Source organism: Gymnoscopelus braueri (assembly GCF_963280865.1).
Source record: "Gymnoscopelus braueri genome assembly, chromosome: 17".
In the NCBI taxonomy this organism is placed as follows: domain Eukaryota; kingdom Metazoa; phylum Chordata; class Actinopteri; order Myctophiformes; family Myctophidae; genus Gymnoscopelus; species Gymnoscopelus braueri.
In genome coordinates, this window is record NC_137617.1 from 51233807 (window position 1) to 51251366 (window position 17560).

General features: G+C 42.7%; 2 protein-coding genes across 2 annotated transcripts in view; one reads left to right on the top strand and one right to left on the bottom strand.

Moving 5' to 3' along the window:
* Window positions 1-17560, top strand: part of LOC308105225 (glutamate receptor ionotropic, delta-1-like) — a gene marked incomplete at its 3' end in the record, with an annotated part of 268717 nt that overhangs the window by 151452 nt on the left and 99705 nt on the right. The window contains exon 3 of the mRNA XM_080455860.1: window positions 1599-1895. Coding sequence (XP_080311986.1) covers window positions 1610-1895 — 286 coding nt within the window. The 5' untranslated portion in view covers window positions 1599-1609. The remainder of the gene's footprint in view (window positions 1-1598; window positions 1896-17560) is intronic.
* The window catches only part of LOC308105227 (transient receptor potential cation channel subfamily M member 5-like), a 419337-nt gene that overhangs the window by 100366 nt on the left and 301411 nt on the right, over window positions 1-17560 (bottom strand). The window lies entirely within an intron of this gene.

The following is a 17560-nucleotide window of genomic DNA, read 5'->3' on the forward strand; positions in this document are numbered from 1 at the left end:
AATTAAAAAAATGTTCTTGAGTAAAAGTACAAAAGTATTGGCATCACAATGTACTTAAAGTACCAAAAGTAAAAGTACTAAATATTTGAAAATAGCAGATCTACAAGCTCAAAACGCGTCGCACCGCGATGCGTTGTGAGCTTGTAGATCGGCTATTTTCAAATAGCCTATCTATAAAATAGGGCTGAAGTTGTTAATGTCTGTTTCATTATATCAGTTTATATCTGACATGTAATTAGTAACTAAAGTTTTCAAGTAATTGTAGTGGAGTAAAAGTACAATATTTGCCTCTGAGATGTAGTGGAGTAGAAGTACAAGTATTGGAAATTGGAAATACTCAAGTAAAGTACAAATACCAAAAAATTGTACTTAAGTACAGTACTTATGTAAATGTACTTAGTTACTTTCCACCACTGGTGAAAGCCAAAGTCAATGATCCAGTTTATTGAGGCTGTGAAGAGTAAACATATGGGAATGTGAATATGGAAAATATGTTTATTGTGATTTTGATGAAAATCACAATATATGAGAATATTAACCCATTAAGCCCTGAGTCCGATTCTTAAAATATTTTCTAAATCCTAACCGATTTTTGAAAAAAATATAAAACATATTTTTTCACGATTTTTCAAAAATAGCAGAGCTACAAGCTTGTAGATCTGCTATTTTTGAATAGCCAAAGAAATCTAAAGTGACACAGATGCGTTCCAGGACTCAATGTGTTAATACAGTTACTGAAACTCTTTAACATAAAGAAAGAAAAGTAAATGGTGAGTCAGCCTTCATAATTGTTAATACAGTGGAGTAGAAGTAAAAGTACTGACAATTGTAAATACTTCTTCACGGTAAAAAAAATACCTCAAAACTGTACTTAAGTACAGTACTTGAGTAAATGTACTTAGTTACTTTACACCACTGCTATTAAATATACTGCTCCAGGATTAGGTTAACTGACCGTGAAATAGAATTAATTGATTTAACCATGGCTCCCAAAAAAGGCTCAATAACAAACGCATCTGTTAATCTCATTCAGTGCCATTGCCGTGTCACACGTCCATTTATCCCAAAGCCCAGTGTTGTGAGCTTCCCGTGTTTTCCTCTGCATTATTGGTGAGACATGCTACGTTCAACGGCCAATAACTAGAGAATGGAGGGTCGAAATGAAGAAGAAAAAAAGCACAGGGAAAACAATTCGCTGGCACTGTTGGCAATTATTGATTTATTTACTTGGCACTGAATGAGTTGATCACACCACCTGAATGAATGAATGATTATCTGTTTGAAATCAGCTGTCTGTCTGTCTGTCTGTCTGTCTGTCTGTCTGTCTGTCTGTCTCGTTCTTTTTTGTGTGTCTGACTATCGATCTAACAACCACCTTCAACACCGCTGACTGCTGTCTTTGATTGATTGGTATTTAAATGACTGATTCATAGGGTGAATAATTCTCTCCTCTCCCTCCCCTCCCCTCCCCTCTCCTCTCCTCTCCTCTCCTCCCCTCTCCTCTCCTCTCCTCTCCTCTCCTCTCCTCTCCTCTCCTCTCCCTCTCCCTCTCCCTCTCCCTCTCCCTCTCCCTCTCCCTCTCCCTCTCCTCTCCTCAGCCTGTGAGTTGATGAACCAGGGCATCTTGGCGTTGGTGTCGTCTACAGGCTGTGCGTCGGCCAGCGCTCTGCAGTCTCTGACGGACGCCATGCACATCCCCCACCTCTACGTGCAGCGCAGCGGCGGAGGCTCCTCCCCCTCGCCGCGCACCGCCTGCCGCCTCAACCCCACGGCGCCCGGCGCACACCGCTACACGCTGGCCGCGCGGCCGCCCGTTCGCCTCAACGACGTGATGCTGGCTCTGGTGGAGGAGCTGGGCTGGAGCAAGTTCATCCTGTTCTACGACATGGACTACGGTGAGTCACACGCAGCGGTATAAAGAACTGTACTTAAGTACAATTTTGAGGTATTTGTGCTTTACTTGAGTATTTCCAATTGCCAATACTTTTACTTCTACTCCACTACATCTCAGAGGCAAATATTGTACTTTTACTCCACTACAATTATTTGAAAACTGTAGTTACTAGTTACTTTGCAGATATAAATGATTACATTATAAAACATACATGAACCACTTTAACCCTATTTTATACATAGGCTATTTGAAAATTGCTGATCTACAAGCTCACAATGCGTTGTGAGCTTGTAGATCTGCTATTTTCAAACATTTTAGTACTTTTACTTTTGGTACTTTAAGTACATTTTGATACCAATACTTCTGTACTGTTACTCAATTAAATTTTGAATTCTGGACTTTTACTTGTAGCAGAGTATTTTTATATTGCAGTATTGGTACTTTTACTTAAGTAAAGAATTTGAGTACTTTTTCATTACATGAACATTCCCTGCCAGGTATTCATTCATTAATGAATTAATTAATTATGTAGCTTCTGCCAGGGTTTTTGGGCGGTGAAACCGCCCCTATATGTGAGGTTTGGATATTTGCACACCAAATCCTGCGCTGTGATTGGCCACAAATGTACCCCCCTAACCCTGCACCGTGATTGGCCAATCACAGTCTATTCAGGACTGTGATTGGCTAGGGAAACATGACACATGTGCATAGCCCTATAAATAGGACCATAACTTAAAAAAAAACATACATTTGTTTCTTCCATCACTTCTTCCATCACTTCTTCCATCACTGTGATGACCACTGTGACCACACCGCCCACTTCACACTGGGTGTGATTTTTATTTACCTTATATTGACGATCTCTGCAGAGACACGGGAGCCGTGACGTGAGCGTGGATGTAAACAAAGCATGTGTGGGGGATGGGGGGGGGGTGTGGTCTATCCACCAGAGAAAACATGTTGTAACCACAATCGGCCATTATGTTCCGGTCGGCTGTTGAATAACAACCGTTTTCACCAAAAAAAGAGAAAGGAGTGTTTTTCTAAAACTCATAAAGAAGGAGTGGACGGGAGTGTCATTTTTTGGGGATGACGTCACATCCGTCCAGTCCTTCTTTCAGGGTCCTAGGATCATTCATGAAATGACGGAGATCTCCGTCAATGGCAGGGAATGTGTTATCAATGATAAGGTCTTAATGGGTTAATTATTAATGATAAATCTTCAATGAGTTTTGTGGTCAAAGTGTCCTTGAGCAAGACACTGAACCCCTGACTGCTCCGGAGCAGCAGCTTCACTCCAAAAGGTGCTGACAGTGATGTAAAGTAACTAAATACATGTACTCATGTACAATGTTGAGGTATTTATTTTTATTCTCGTATTTACTTACCAAGGTCAGCAGCACCTCATCAATACTGGTGTGAACCCTCCTCCCCTTTTTAGATAACATGAAATTGAGGATTTCTGCATAATGAGTATTTTTTACTTTTGGTACTTTAAGTACATTATGATGCCAATACTTTTGTACTTTTACTCAAGTACATTTTATATTCCAGACTTTTACTTGTAAGGGCGCGCTCCCAACGCACTTTTATTTTACCTCTGGGGCAGAATCTGCCAATGCTTTGTCAATGCAAATGCGTGGATTCACGCAAGAGCGGATCTTTCCGCTTGTCGCGCAGACCTTGCGTTTATCTGCTCTACACGACTTGTCCATTTGAAGCATAAAACTGCTGGAGGCAGGAGCTGATTTTCCCCCTCTGTCCAATCGGGTGAGTCGAAGGCGGACCGTCCCAAGACTCAGGAAGCACCATGGTGCTGAAGGCAGAAGGCGGTGCGGGCTACGGGGAGGGTCCTGAAAGTGAGTGACAGGCGCGTCACTCCCGTTTTTTAGAATCCGCTGGCTGCAAAAAACTGTGGCCGCGCACAACCTGCGCTTAACGCTAGCCGACCATGTTTTGGTGGGAGCGCGCCCTAACAGAGTGTTTCTACATTGCAGTATTGATGCTTTTTCTTGAGTAAAAAAATGTAGTACTTTTTCCACCACTGGGTGTAGACATACTGGCCAATCACTGTTGTGTCGTCGGCGTACGTGATGAGGACACTAGAGCTGTAATGCTGAGTGTACAGGAAGCACTGCAACACGCTGGCAGGGAACACACTCATGTTTCTTGTTGTTTTGTTCTATTGCTGATGGTAGTCATTACCGCCAGTTCACACCCTTACTTTTGTTTTGTCGTCAGTTTGTCTGTCTGTTTGTTTGTGGGCACACCGTACATCGCTGTAAGTTCCCACCTGATGTTGTGTGGGAGTTCAGACTGCTCCACACCATACTGAATAACTGCTAGCTTACGTCTAAGATGAACAGGTCACCAGAGGGTGTGTAGACTCTGTGTTTGGATCCTCCAAAGAGGATGATACGATCTCCCATCATGCAACAGTACATACCATACATTGGACACGGCCCTTTCCCCTTGGGTCAACCTTCTTCCAGGAGAAGGTCTCTGGACTGAATCTCCACAGATCACTGAAGATCTGGTTATAGTTAAAGCCACCAAATATGTACAGCTCTCCATTGTAGGTAAAGGCTGAATGACAGCAGCGTCTTTCTGAAAGAAGCTGTGCAGAAGGTGTGTTCAGCCAGCAGTTGGTCTCTGTGTCAAACACTCTGGTTCCCCCCAAAGCCCCCAAATACAAACATCTTGGTCCCGATGATGGTGGCAGAGTGACTATTGAGTGGAGTTCCTCCGGTGTTAATTAAAGACCAGACCATTGTGCTGGTGTCCAACTTGTACATGTCATTAATGTATCTAGTCAACTTGGTGAATCCTCCATAGATAAACACGACCTTCTCCAACACACAGGCTGAGTGGTAGTACCTCCCTCCTGGAGCAGTCCCAGAAACCCTGGGTTTGAACCATCTGTGGGCGTCGACATCAAGTGCATAAAGCACGTTGTAGTACTCTCTCCAGTATCCTCCCCAGGTGTAGACTGTATCTTCTATCAGCACAGCAATGTGTCCCTCATGTATGGGAAGAACCCCTAGGGGACATTTTCCTCCTCCAGGTGTCACAGGGGTCAACTTAATCCAGCTTAAAGGGACTGTGTTGAATACATGCACACTAAGCCGATCACTATATATGTTTAGGTCCCCTCCAAAGCAGTACACCTTGTTCCTCACTGCAACAGCTGCATTAATACTGTATGTTGCTCCTTTTAGATGCACTGCCCACATTCTCACTCAAACGGCAACATCTTGGATCGGAGTGGATTCATTGAGTCTGTCTCTGTAAAACAATGGATATTGTGCGCTTACAGCTTATATTAGTTTTAGGACGCCAACAAACGTCATGCAAAGTTCGCCCAATACCTAAAGCCAGTGGGCGTGTCTGTCAAGCAGGGAAACCGATGCCTGCTGAGATCACCACGCCATCGTCTTCCGTGATTGGCCGACCTAATCCATCAGCTTCACAGCTTTCCTAATAAGGCAATTTGATCGCCATAGACAAGGACGTATCTTTGATGTCAAAGGTGATTACTGATGGCGGGCCTGAGGTGTGTTTGGCCACATTGTTACTGTCAATGGAAGTGATATGTTTCACAATTCTTTGTTGTTTAACCCAATGAGACCGGGAACGCATCTGTCTGTGTCATTTTAAGATTTCTTTGGCTATTCAAAAATAGCAGATCTACAAGCTCGTGAGCTTGTAGATCTGTTATTTTTGAAAAATCGTGAACATTTGTGCAAATATTTGAATATTTTATTTTACAAACATTTTCTTTTAAAAAACGTTTATGTTGCTATATCAGTGGTGCTCCAACTTTTCCATGTGAAGGACCCCCAAAATGATATGTATTTGGCCGCGGACCCCCATCTAAAAATATGTTGTTCCAGGGACCCACAGATGCACAGATCAGAGTACAAAAAAATCCCTTTAAAGGATCTACACCATGAATTAAAAAAAAATATTTGATATTTAATATCATATGGTGTATGTCCCTCAAACCTTTTTCAAAAGGTTTGAGCCTAAATCATCACTCAGATATACTCATCCCAAGTCAATTGTCTCTGGCTTATACAGCACTTTCAGCTGCAATATCAAAACGTCCTCTTGGGCAGGGGGGGGCTACTGAGCAATTCTGTCTGGCCAGCATCAATGCAATGGCAATGCAAGTGACATCACTTGCATTGCACATTCTGAAATGGCCTGTTCAGACACGCCCATTCTGAAAATCTCTGAAATGAGAATGAATGACTGAATGTTAAAAAATATATATTTTTTGGGGTACAAGAGACACTGGGGAGCCCAAAAAATACTAAAAAACAAAAAAAAAATGAAATTCATGGTGTAGACCCTTTAAAACGTATATATGTTACAGGACGATTGAATAACCAGGACGATTGAAGAAGGAGCACTTGTTTTCAGGCAATTCTGTAAAACCAACGCTAGAGGGCAATGCAAGCCAGACTAGAGGGTGTGTGTGTGTGTGTGTGTGTGTGTGTGTGTGTGTGTGTGTGTGTGTGTGTGTGTGTGTGTGTGTGTGTGTGTGTGTGCGCATTTGTGCGCACACGCATGCACACACATGCGCACACGCATGCACACACATGCGCACACGCATGCACACACATGCGCACGCATGCACACAAATGCGTGCGCGCATGCACGCGCCCGCGCACACACGCATTGTTTTATTTTCTCCCTGAGACACACACACACACACACACACACACAGTGATCCATGAAAAGAACTATTCTGTCCCTATCGGTTTACAACTCGGACGGCGCTGTGTCGACTATCAGAGCATCGGCCGGTCAGCGCGGGCACTCGCGCGCCTCCTCGGCCTCAAGCTCTTTTGAGTCGGCGCGCCTCCGTCATGGACAATAACTATTATCAGCGTTCCCCTAGCGTAGCTTCCTGGTTGCTACGTGGGGGGGGAACAACAACAGACAGGTCCGCGTCGCATCAAAGCCCCGCCTCGCCCCGAAGCCCCGTGCCTAAAAACGAGCGCTCTGTCTTCAATCGTCCTGGTTATTCAATCATCCTGTGACATATATATATATTCAAAGATTTGCCCAAATTTTCAAATATTTTTCAAAAAATAGCAGATCTGCAAGCTCATAGCGTGGCACTCGGTGCCACGCTATGAGCTTGTAGATCTGCTATTTTTGAATAGCACAAAGACATCTAAAATTGACACACAGATGCGTTCCCGGTCTTAAAGGGCTAAACCGGTAGAAAGACAGACGTGTCGTCTCATTTTTTCATTGACAGTTTTGATTGATTGATTGAAATTGTTATTAGGCAAAAGAATGTAAAACAACACAGTTACATTTATAATACTTTTGTCTAAAAGGTCCGTCCAAAAAGGTCCTTGCGGACTTGTTTCCGTTGGGGTCCTTGAATTCATTTCATAGACATATATAGTAGCAACCAAACAGTTCAAATCAACATAAAAATACAGAGAAAAAATACCACTATGTACAAAAAAAAAAAGCATGAAAAATAAAAAATATATACAAAAAAAAAGCATGAAAAATAAAAAATATATACAAAAAAAAGGGGAGGGGGTCGTCTGTCTACCGGGAAACTGGTACTAGCTCCTCTTATGGCCTCCAGAAAGATGTTTTGAATGGACCCAGCGAGCTGCATTTTTGAGGGATGTGGTTAGACTATTCCATACCTTGGTGGCCGTGCTGTAGAAGGAGAATTTGCCCATGTTTGTTTTATGGATGGGTGGTACCAGATTGTTGTTTCTGGTCAGTCACTATGGTGACCCGACGCTGGCCCTGCACATGTCAGGGCCTGGGGAGCATAAATGTCACATAAACTGCGATTCTCGCGTGAATACATCGGCCATTGCCGATTTTGGGGATGACGGTGGCCTATGGGAATATTTTGGCAAAAGGCCCGACCTTAGTACGTCTATCTACGGTACTTTCTCCTTCCCTGTACCTGTATCTTAACTGCTGTGCTGCCTCTGGTGACTGGATTCCCCCCCCCCGCGGGATCGCTAAAGATCTTGTCTCATCTTACCAGGGATTCACACAGCCAAAGACGATGGACTTGTGCCATGTAAGGAAGACCTACCCATCTTACTTCACCGATTGGCCAAGCCTCACGGGGCGTCTGTGCCACTGCACAAATTATAAGCAGTAGCGCACAAAACAAAGGTCATTTTACCCCCATAGAACTCCAAGAAGAGGAAGAAGAAGAAGAAGAAGAAGTAGGAGGAGAAGAAGAAGAAGAAAAAGAAGAAGAAGAAGAAGAGGAAGAAGAACTCAGGCTAGACCAATCAATTTGTTGCCACTTTGGACGATGTTCCGATGGACGGTGCATTCAAATGGAAAGCCTAAGGCGGACATCAATGACAAGTATCACGTCAGTGTAGCGGTGGGGAGCGAGATCTACTGCTTTGGAGGTCCTTATAAGGACGTCGACCACATCCAGGTGCACATCTTCGACACTGTGTTGCTGCGCTGGACAAAGCTGCCCCCGCCGACGCCCGGGAGAGGAGAGTGCCGCCTGCTGGTTCCCTCCATGCGCTTCGGCCACACGGCCGTGCTGATAGAGGACTCCGTGTTCCTCTGGGGAGGCTACTGGAACGGGGACTTCTGCAACGTGCTCTACGCCTTCGACGTCAACACCCACAGCTGGGTCGAGCCCGTCGTCTCCGGGACCGTCCCGGAGGGCACGAGGAACCACTCGGCCTGCGTCCTGGGGGCCGTCATGTACGTCTACGGAGGATTCAACTGGGACGGACGCAACAGTGACGTCTACACGCTGGACACCAAGCCGGAGGTGGAACCGCCAGAGACCCCGACGAAGGCCACCAAAGCGTCGGCCGCCGTCGTGATGGACCCCGTCGAGCCGGAGCCCACCCCCATGGTCTGGTCGTTGATCGAGCTCACGCCGGGCACTCCGCGGCCCACCTCGTCGTGGCACTCCGCCACCATCATCGGGACAAAGATGTTCGTCTTCGGCGGCCGAGGGAACCGGAACAACATCCGGGTGTTTGACCCGGAGACCAGCCGCTGGCTGAGCACGCCCGCCGCCGACTTCCTCCCGGAGGGTCGCGCGGCCTTCGCCTACAACGGAGAGCTGTACACGTTCGGCGGCTACCACATGGGCCAGACCTTCAGCGACCTGTGGAGGTTCAACCCGAAGAGCTTCTCCTGGACGAAGGTCGAGCCCAAGGGCAAAGGCCCGTCCCTGAAGTCCCGCATGTGCTGTTGCATGGTGGGAGACCGCATCGTCCTCTTTGGAGGATACGAAGGCTACGACACGCCCGCCGACGACCTCTACGTCCTGGACCTGCGTCCCAATCTGAACACGCTGTGCAAGCTGGCGGTCATTCAGTACGGTCTGGAGCAGTCGCTGTGGGAACTGGCAGCGACCACGTGAAACAACTCCATCTAAGAGAAGAAGAAAAGGACGACGCCCTCACCAGGATCAAGTCACAAGCGATAGAAGTCGGGAACGACTCAAGAAAGGAATTAAGCCCCACCCAGTAGTCACTCAAAGTGACTACTGACCAATCACAGCACGTTGACTACTGGCCAATCACAGCGCGTCTAACTGACTAGTTGCTGCGCGGCTGCCTCTTAAAGGGTAAAGGGGCTGGGTTACGAAAAGACCCGCCCCCCACCTGCCTCTGATTGGCCTACCGAACGCCCCCCTTCTTGCCCAATACTCGTTGAACCCGTTGTCATAGTGCTCTCTGTACCCGTTGTTAGCAGAGGAAGAACAATTGTATTTATTTTTTTATGAACACATTCCCTGCCATGGACGGACGTCTCCGTCATTTCAAATCCGACACTCGACCCGCCATTGACGGAGATCTTAGAAATGGCGCTAGAGGGCGCTCTTCGCTAACCCATGAATGATCCCTTGACTGCGAGAGAATGCTGTCATCCCCAAACCCAGTCAGTCAGTCAGTCAGTCAGTCAGTCCATCCACTCCCATGTTATGAGATTTAGAAAAACACATCTAGCTCGGATTTCTTCTTTTTTTTGGTGAAAACGAGCCTCATTCAACTGCCGATTACAACAGGACGGACGATCGCGGTAAAAATGTTTTTGTTCCGGTGGATAGACCAGACCCTCCCCCTCCCCCCAGACAGCCTTTGTTTACATCCGTGTTCACATCGTGGCTATCCGTGGATCGTTTTTTTTAATTTATTTTTTATTTTGAAAAACGGTTATAACCGTTGTTGGCGGTAAACGGGTGTATTTTAACGGTTATACCCGTGTTTGGCAGGTAATGTGTTAATGGGTTAAAGTTCTCTGCCAGGTGGAGAACCCCCTCCCCCATTGTCGTGCCTGATTTGCCAGGTTTCTCCCTGACGAGGCTAGGCATGTAACGATTCACTCAACTCACGATACGATTCGAATCACGATTCGAGGTTCACGATACGATTTTTCACGATTTTTAAGCACATTTATTTTCCAGACAAATTACTGAAAAACCTTGATTATTTCTCTTACAAAAATCATGTATTTTTTAACAACTGTATTTTCTCTTATCCTCTTTTCAATATATGAAATTAAATAAAGCCTTTTTATTATTCATGAGGTATTAACTGTAAGGTACACATTAAGACATGTACTTTTTTATCTGTAAAATAATAACTTTAAATAGCAAGTATTATGAAATAAATGAATTTTAAAACATATATCCCAGATGAAATAAATTATAAAGAAAACCTTCAAATAAACAAATTAAGGCTTAGCCTTTGTTCCAAGCTTGGGATTTATCTATGCTATATTCTCAGCATTCTGTACAACACATTTATGTAATAAGGGAAACTGTTTTAAACTGCTCCAAATGAGATTAGATAAAAATTAATTGATTAATATCAATGTAATTCGCTATATATCTGAAAGACAGTGTTGAAAGGAGTTTGACGTTGTCAGCAGTCTGATACAATTGTTAAATTAATAAATTAGATTATTATTCATTGTACTCGGCAGCCGCACCGAGGCGCTCCAGAAATAGCCGTTTTCATTAGAAGCCTATCAGTTGTATGTTTCCTACAGAGTTTAAATCAGACAGGCTAACAACAGCTAACAACATTGTCAGACGGGGGAGGGGGTAAACGGTATAGTTTGGGCTATTCATCAATCAAATAAACATGTTTACATGCGACGCACGTTTCCCTCTTTATGCAGTGCGATCGCCTAGTTGTTTAGATTTCATAGCCTGAGAGGACGTGAACACTGCCGTTCATAGCCTGCCGTTGAGTGAGTGAAGAAGAGACCGACGCAGTCAGCTATGGTGGCCCTGAGGGGACAAAATAGTAGGCGGATAAGGAAGGAAGGGAGTCTGACTCGATTGCGCCCTCTGCTGGTTGCATCGCGATGTCATATTTTATTGCATCGATTTAAATTGTCACCACTTTGAATCGATTTAAATCGATATACGATAAATCGTTACATGCCTAGACGAGGCCTATCCACTGACTGTACATAGTTATTTGGAGAGGAGTGGAGAATATCAGCGAGCGGATGTTTATCGTCGGAATGTTCCTTTTGTTTGTTTTATTATTATTATTATTATTATTATTATTATTATTATTAATAATTATTATTATGATTAGTACTTTATTGTGTTTGATTTATTTCATTGTAGGGTTGTGGCCTCCGCGTCATAATCTCAACTTTTCGGGCCGTGTGAGATAATCCTATCTGAACTGGGTCCCACACTGACCAGCACTTTTAGGAGTTGAGTTTAACTGTTCTTTCCTTTTCTTTTTCCTTTATTTATTCAGGGAAGCCCATTGAGAGCAAGCTCTCTTTTTCAAGGGCGCCCTGATAACAACATATCAAATACATACATAATGAGAAACAATAACAAACATTTGAATCACTTTCCAATGTCACAGACGCAAATAAACATAGTGTTACATGAAACAGGTGCAGACACTGTGTAGTGTGTCCTCAAGAAGCACCCTGAATGTCTCTATGTAGTGTGTCCTCAAGAAGCACCCTGAATGTCTCTATGTAGTGTGTCCTCAAGAAGCACCCTGAATGTCTCTATGTAGTGTGTCCTCAAGAAGCACCCTGAATGTCTCTATTGAGACCAATCGCACCAGTTTCAGAGAGTCCTGAAGTTTGTTCCATTTGTGTGGAGCATAATACATGAAAGCAGTTTTTCTTTGTTCACTGCTCTTACGTGGACTGGTATATCTAATGTGTGTCTGTGAACGTGTTGATGGACTGGTATATCTAATGTGTGTTTGTGAACGTGTTGATGGACTGGTATATCTAACGTGTGTTTGTGAACGTGTTGATGGACTGGTATATCTAATGTGTGTTTGTGAACGTGTTGATGGACTGGTATATCTAACGTGTGTTTGTGAATGTGTTGATGGACTGGTATATCTAATGTGTGTTTGTGAATGTGTTGATGGACTGGTATATCTAATGTGTGTTTGTGAACGTGTTGATGGACTGGTATATCTAATGTGTGTTTGTGAACGTGTTGATGGACTGGTATATCTAATGTGTGTTTGTGAACGTGTTGATGGACTGGTATATCTAACGTGTGTTTGTGAATGTGTTGATGGACTGGTATATCTAATGTGTGTTTGTGAATGTGTTGATGGACTGGTATATCTAATGTGTGTTTGTGAACGTGTTGATGGACTGGTATATCTAATGTGTGTTTGTGAACGTGTTGATGGACTGGTATATCTAACGTGTGTTTGTGAATGTGTTGATGGACTGGTATATCTAATGTGTGTTTGTGAATGTGTTGATGGACTGGTATATCTAATGTGTGTTTGTGAACGTGTTGATGGACTGGTATATCTAATGTGTGTTTGTGAACGTGTTGATGGACTGGTATATCTAACGTATGTTTGTGAACGTGTTGATGGACTGGTATATCTAATGTGTGTTTGTGAACGTGTTGATGGACTGGTATATCTAATGTGTGTTTGTGAACGTGTTGATGGACTGGTATATCTATTGTGTGTTTGTGAACGTGTTGATGGACTGGTATATCTAATGTGTGTTTGTGAACGTGTTGATGGACTGGTATATCTAATGTGTGTTTGTGAACGTGTTGATGGACTGGTATATCTAATGTGTGTTTGTGAACGTGTTGATGGACTGGTATATCTAATGTGTGTTTGTGAACGTGTTGATGGACTGGTATATCTAATGTGTGTTTGTGAACATGTTGATGGACTGGTATATCTAATGTGTGTTTGTGAACGTGTTGATGGACTGGTATATCTAATGTGTGTTTGTGAACATGTTGATGGACTGGTATATCTAATGTGTGTTTGTGAACATGTTGATGGACTGGTATATCTAATGTGTGTTTGTGAACGTGTTGATGGACTGGTATATCTAATGTGTGTTTGTGAACATGTTGATGGACTGGTATATCTAATGTGTGTTTGTGAACGTGTTGAATGTCCAGTAACCTTTAGTTCCAAAAGCGAGGATAGGTATAAAGGAAGTTTACCACACAAGGCCTTATAAATAAATAAAATACAATGTTGCTCTCTACGACCAACCCACTTTATCATATTCTGTTCCACAGAAACATATTGTGAAAATAGCAGTTGTGAGCTTGTAGATCGGCTATTTTCACAATTTAGGTAATGATGATGATGATGATGATGAGAATTGTTGTAAAAGAATTAGAGATGGTCCGATCAGGTTTTTTGAAACCGATCACCGATCCGATCATGACCAAGTCTGATCATCCGATACCGATCCGATCATGTGGCGCAATATAATTTTTTAACTTTTTGTATTTTATTTAACTTTTTTATTTATTAATTAATTCACTCCCAGAGGTGGACAGAGTACTCGATCCCAGTACTTGAGTAAGAGTACAGAGTACTCCTGGTTACATTTACTCCACTACAACTAAAAGTAGCTAAGTCAAAATGTTACTCAAGTAAGAGTAAAAAAGTACTTGCTTTTAAATGTACTTAAGTATTTAAGAGTACATGCTTTAAAAAAATAGTAAAAGTACAAGTACAAGTAAAAGTAAGAGTACACATCTAATTTTGTATAAGGCTTGTTTAAATCACAAGTCAAATGAGTGCAGCATTGGTTCAAAACGAGTAAACTAAATTAATATCTTTATAGCCTAGTGGTGCAGCACAAAATAATCAAATAACCACAACATATTAAATGTAAATATACTGCCTTGAACAAACTAAAATATGTCTAAAACCTCAGCAATTCCAATGCAACAAAATAACTCCTCATCTAAGCAGTAGCAGTGATGTTAGGTTTTCAATGTAGTTAGTGCAGGCCAGGACCCAGGAGTGGTCATTTGAATTGGTCACAGCACAGGGACAGTTTGTGATTCTATGAGTCCTAATAACATAAGAACGTTTCCCCATTCAGATAGTATGCCATACTGTCTGAATGAAAGCCATACCATTTTTGGCACACTGAGTATAGCAACATTGTATGCCTTTCATTGTTTTCAAGGCAAAAAACAAACCATGTCACTCTGCCTTTCATGAATATTCAAGGCAAAAAAGTACCATATGTCATTGCTATGCGCTAACTGCTAGCATCAAACTCAGCTGGAATTGATAGTTTTAAACTCTCTAAAATGGATCTAAAATGTTGTGCTTACCTCGACAATAAGTGTTGTCCCTATCTACTTCAATGGACTACTTTATTTGGGCTGTTTGCTGGATTCTTTTTTTTTAACGAGGCACAACGAGCGTGCGCGCACAACGAGCGTGCATACGCACACACACACACACACACACACACACACACACACACACACACACACACACACACACACACTCTCTCTCTCTCTCTCTCTCTCTCTCTCTCTCTCTCTCTCTCTCTCTCTCTCTCTCACACTCACTCACTCACTCACTCACTCACACACACACACACACACACACACACACACACACACACACACACACACACACACACACACACAACACACAACACACAACACACACACAGGCTGCAGGCAGCCCTGGCTGCACTCACACAGACTGAGTGAATGTTTTTTTCTGTGCGCGACAGATTTCAGCGTTGTTGTTTTTTTCATAGTGTGTCGCATCGGTCACACACACTGTAAAGAAGTTCCACACCGCGGACATTTTCAAACCTGCGTGCGTGCAGCAGAGCAGCGCAGCGAGATCATAACAAACACTTCTTCCTTCTTCTAAGGCGGCTGTTATTCAGCCAGCGTTTCACCGCCACCTTCGGATCCGGAGTGATATCAAACTCTTGACATATATAAGTCATGATCGGATCTGTGAATTGACCTTTTTAACGGAATGACCGATCAAATTATTTTCATTGATATCGGGCCTATCCGATCCATGGCCGATTGATCGGACCATCTCTAAAAAGATTAGTTAAAAGTTCTGTTTTTAAAGGAAAGTGAAAAGAGTCTTTTGTTTTTCATCAATGCCCCCCGTTTTACCTTTGAAAATGTCCCATGATATGTGACCCTTATTATGGCTTGTATGTCGGGGATAGGGGTGGGACGATATGAACTGTGGCCAAAAATATCACGATATACGATATTATCATGATATTAGCGCGTTGCTTATAAAATTCTTAAAATGCTATAAAAACAGTGAAATCACTTGACCTGTCATTTCTGTTAAAGAACATTTATTATCTTGTCACTCAGGGCAATTTGTAAACATCCAATACTGTCTCACATGGAGGTAGAGAAAGACAACGTAAACATAACATAAGTAATCTTAACTTATCAAGAATCATTCACAATAAGTTATTTATTTTATCATTCAGAAGTAATCAAAGATGATATCTCTACATACAGTGGTGTAAAAGTACATTAAGTACTAAGTACATTTACTCAAGTACTGTACTTAAGTCTTAAGTGCAGTACTTAAGTCTTAAGTACACTTAAGTACAATGTTTTACTTTACTGGAGTATTTCCCATTTCCAATACTCTTACTTCTACTCCAATACATCTCAGAGGCAAATATTGTACTTTTCCTCCACTACAATGATTTGACAACTTTAGCTACTAGTTACTTTGTAGATTTAGATCACAAAACATACATGAACCACTGCAGCCCTATGCATTTTGGCCATTTGAAGATAGCCGATCTACAAGCTCACAATGTGAGCTTGTAGATCGGCTATTTTCATCCTTTTTTTTGTCTCCGCCGGAGGCGGAGAGTATGTTTTCGCTTCGTCCCGCTGTGTGTTCACCTCCCTCCTAGCCAAGCTAACATTGGTCAAGCTCCACGTGACACGTGTCAATATGTTGACACCAATGCCTTTGATTGGCTAGAGGGACGCATGACGAAATAAAATCCTATAAATAGGTGTGTCACTTCAAAAAGCCATTTATGTTTTTTGAAGTGAGGTAAGACAGGATCAATCAGTCTTGATTGGAACAGTACCTTCCAGTACAAATCACCCGTCCGTGCGTGTGTGTGTCCCTCTGAGAACACCTAACATTGGTCAGTTTCACGTGACATCACAATATGTAATATAAATATATAAATAGCTCAGACAGGAGAGGCTGAGATCACACAATGCAACTCCCATTATGCAAACTGAAGAAGCAGTAAATGAGCATCTGAAACCTGATGAAGAAGCAAAGGCGCAGAAGGCCAAAGCTAAGAAACAGAGAGAAATAATTAAATTAAACAGAGACAAAGAATCCCTAAATGACAAAAAACGAAGACGAGCCACAAATGCTGACAACATGACACAGCAAAGATTGCTACAATCTCTGGAAGAAAAAGTACAAGAGTCTGTAAGGAACATCGAAAGGAAAAGAAGGCACTGGTCACAGTATTCAAGTAATGAAAGACAACATCAACAAGCACATAACACCAGTAAGAAGAGACGCTACAGATCACAAGAACTAGAAGTTGATGAAGCTGCTGCCGCATTCTTAAAGAAGATGTCAGAAAGTGGACCCAATTATGTCTGTTTCTCCTGTGAACGAATTCTCTACAGAGAATCAGTGGCAGAGTTAAAACCTGCAAAGTATACAGCAACGATAGATATTGTAAGTCTCCTGGACAAAGACCCAACTGCAATCAAGCAAAACAACACTTGAATCTGCCACACATGTCATCGGTCCATTAAACTAGGGAAACTCCCTACAAAGGCTTGGGCTAACAACTTATTACTGGATGCCATACCCCGAGAACTGCAGGATTTGCACCCGTTAGAGGAAAGGTTGATAAGTCAACGTATTGCCTTCATGAAACGTGTTGGCTTGCCAAGAGGCAGACAAAAGGCAATCCATGGTAATGCAGTCAATGTGCCATCTGACTTAGACACTATTATTCACATTCACCTTTTAATGATGATGATGATATAGTAACATGTTCTATTTTACGTAAGAATTAGAACATTCCTAGAGAACTATGGTTAAAGATAGGGTAAGTGATTTCATTTGATTAAAATAGCACGGGTCTGCTGGTGGAGACTTGTGCTCCGAGGAGCACATTTTCTAGTTTTTAATAGATTTGATGCCAATACTTTTGTACTTTTATTCAAGTACATTTTGATTACCAGACTTTTTGTTCAAAACATGATCAATTATGCTTTCATATCCCTCAGATATGTCTGTCTATCTCTGTTATATTCTCCTCCCTCTGTCTGTCTGTCCCCCCTCTCTCTCTCTCTCTCTCTCTCTCTCTCTCTCCCTGTCTCTGTCTCTC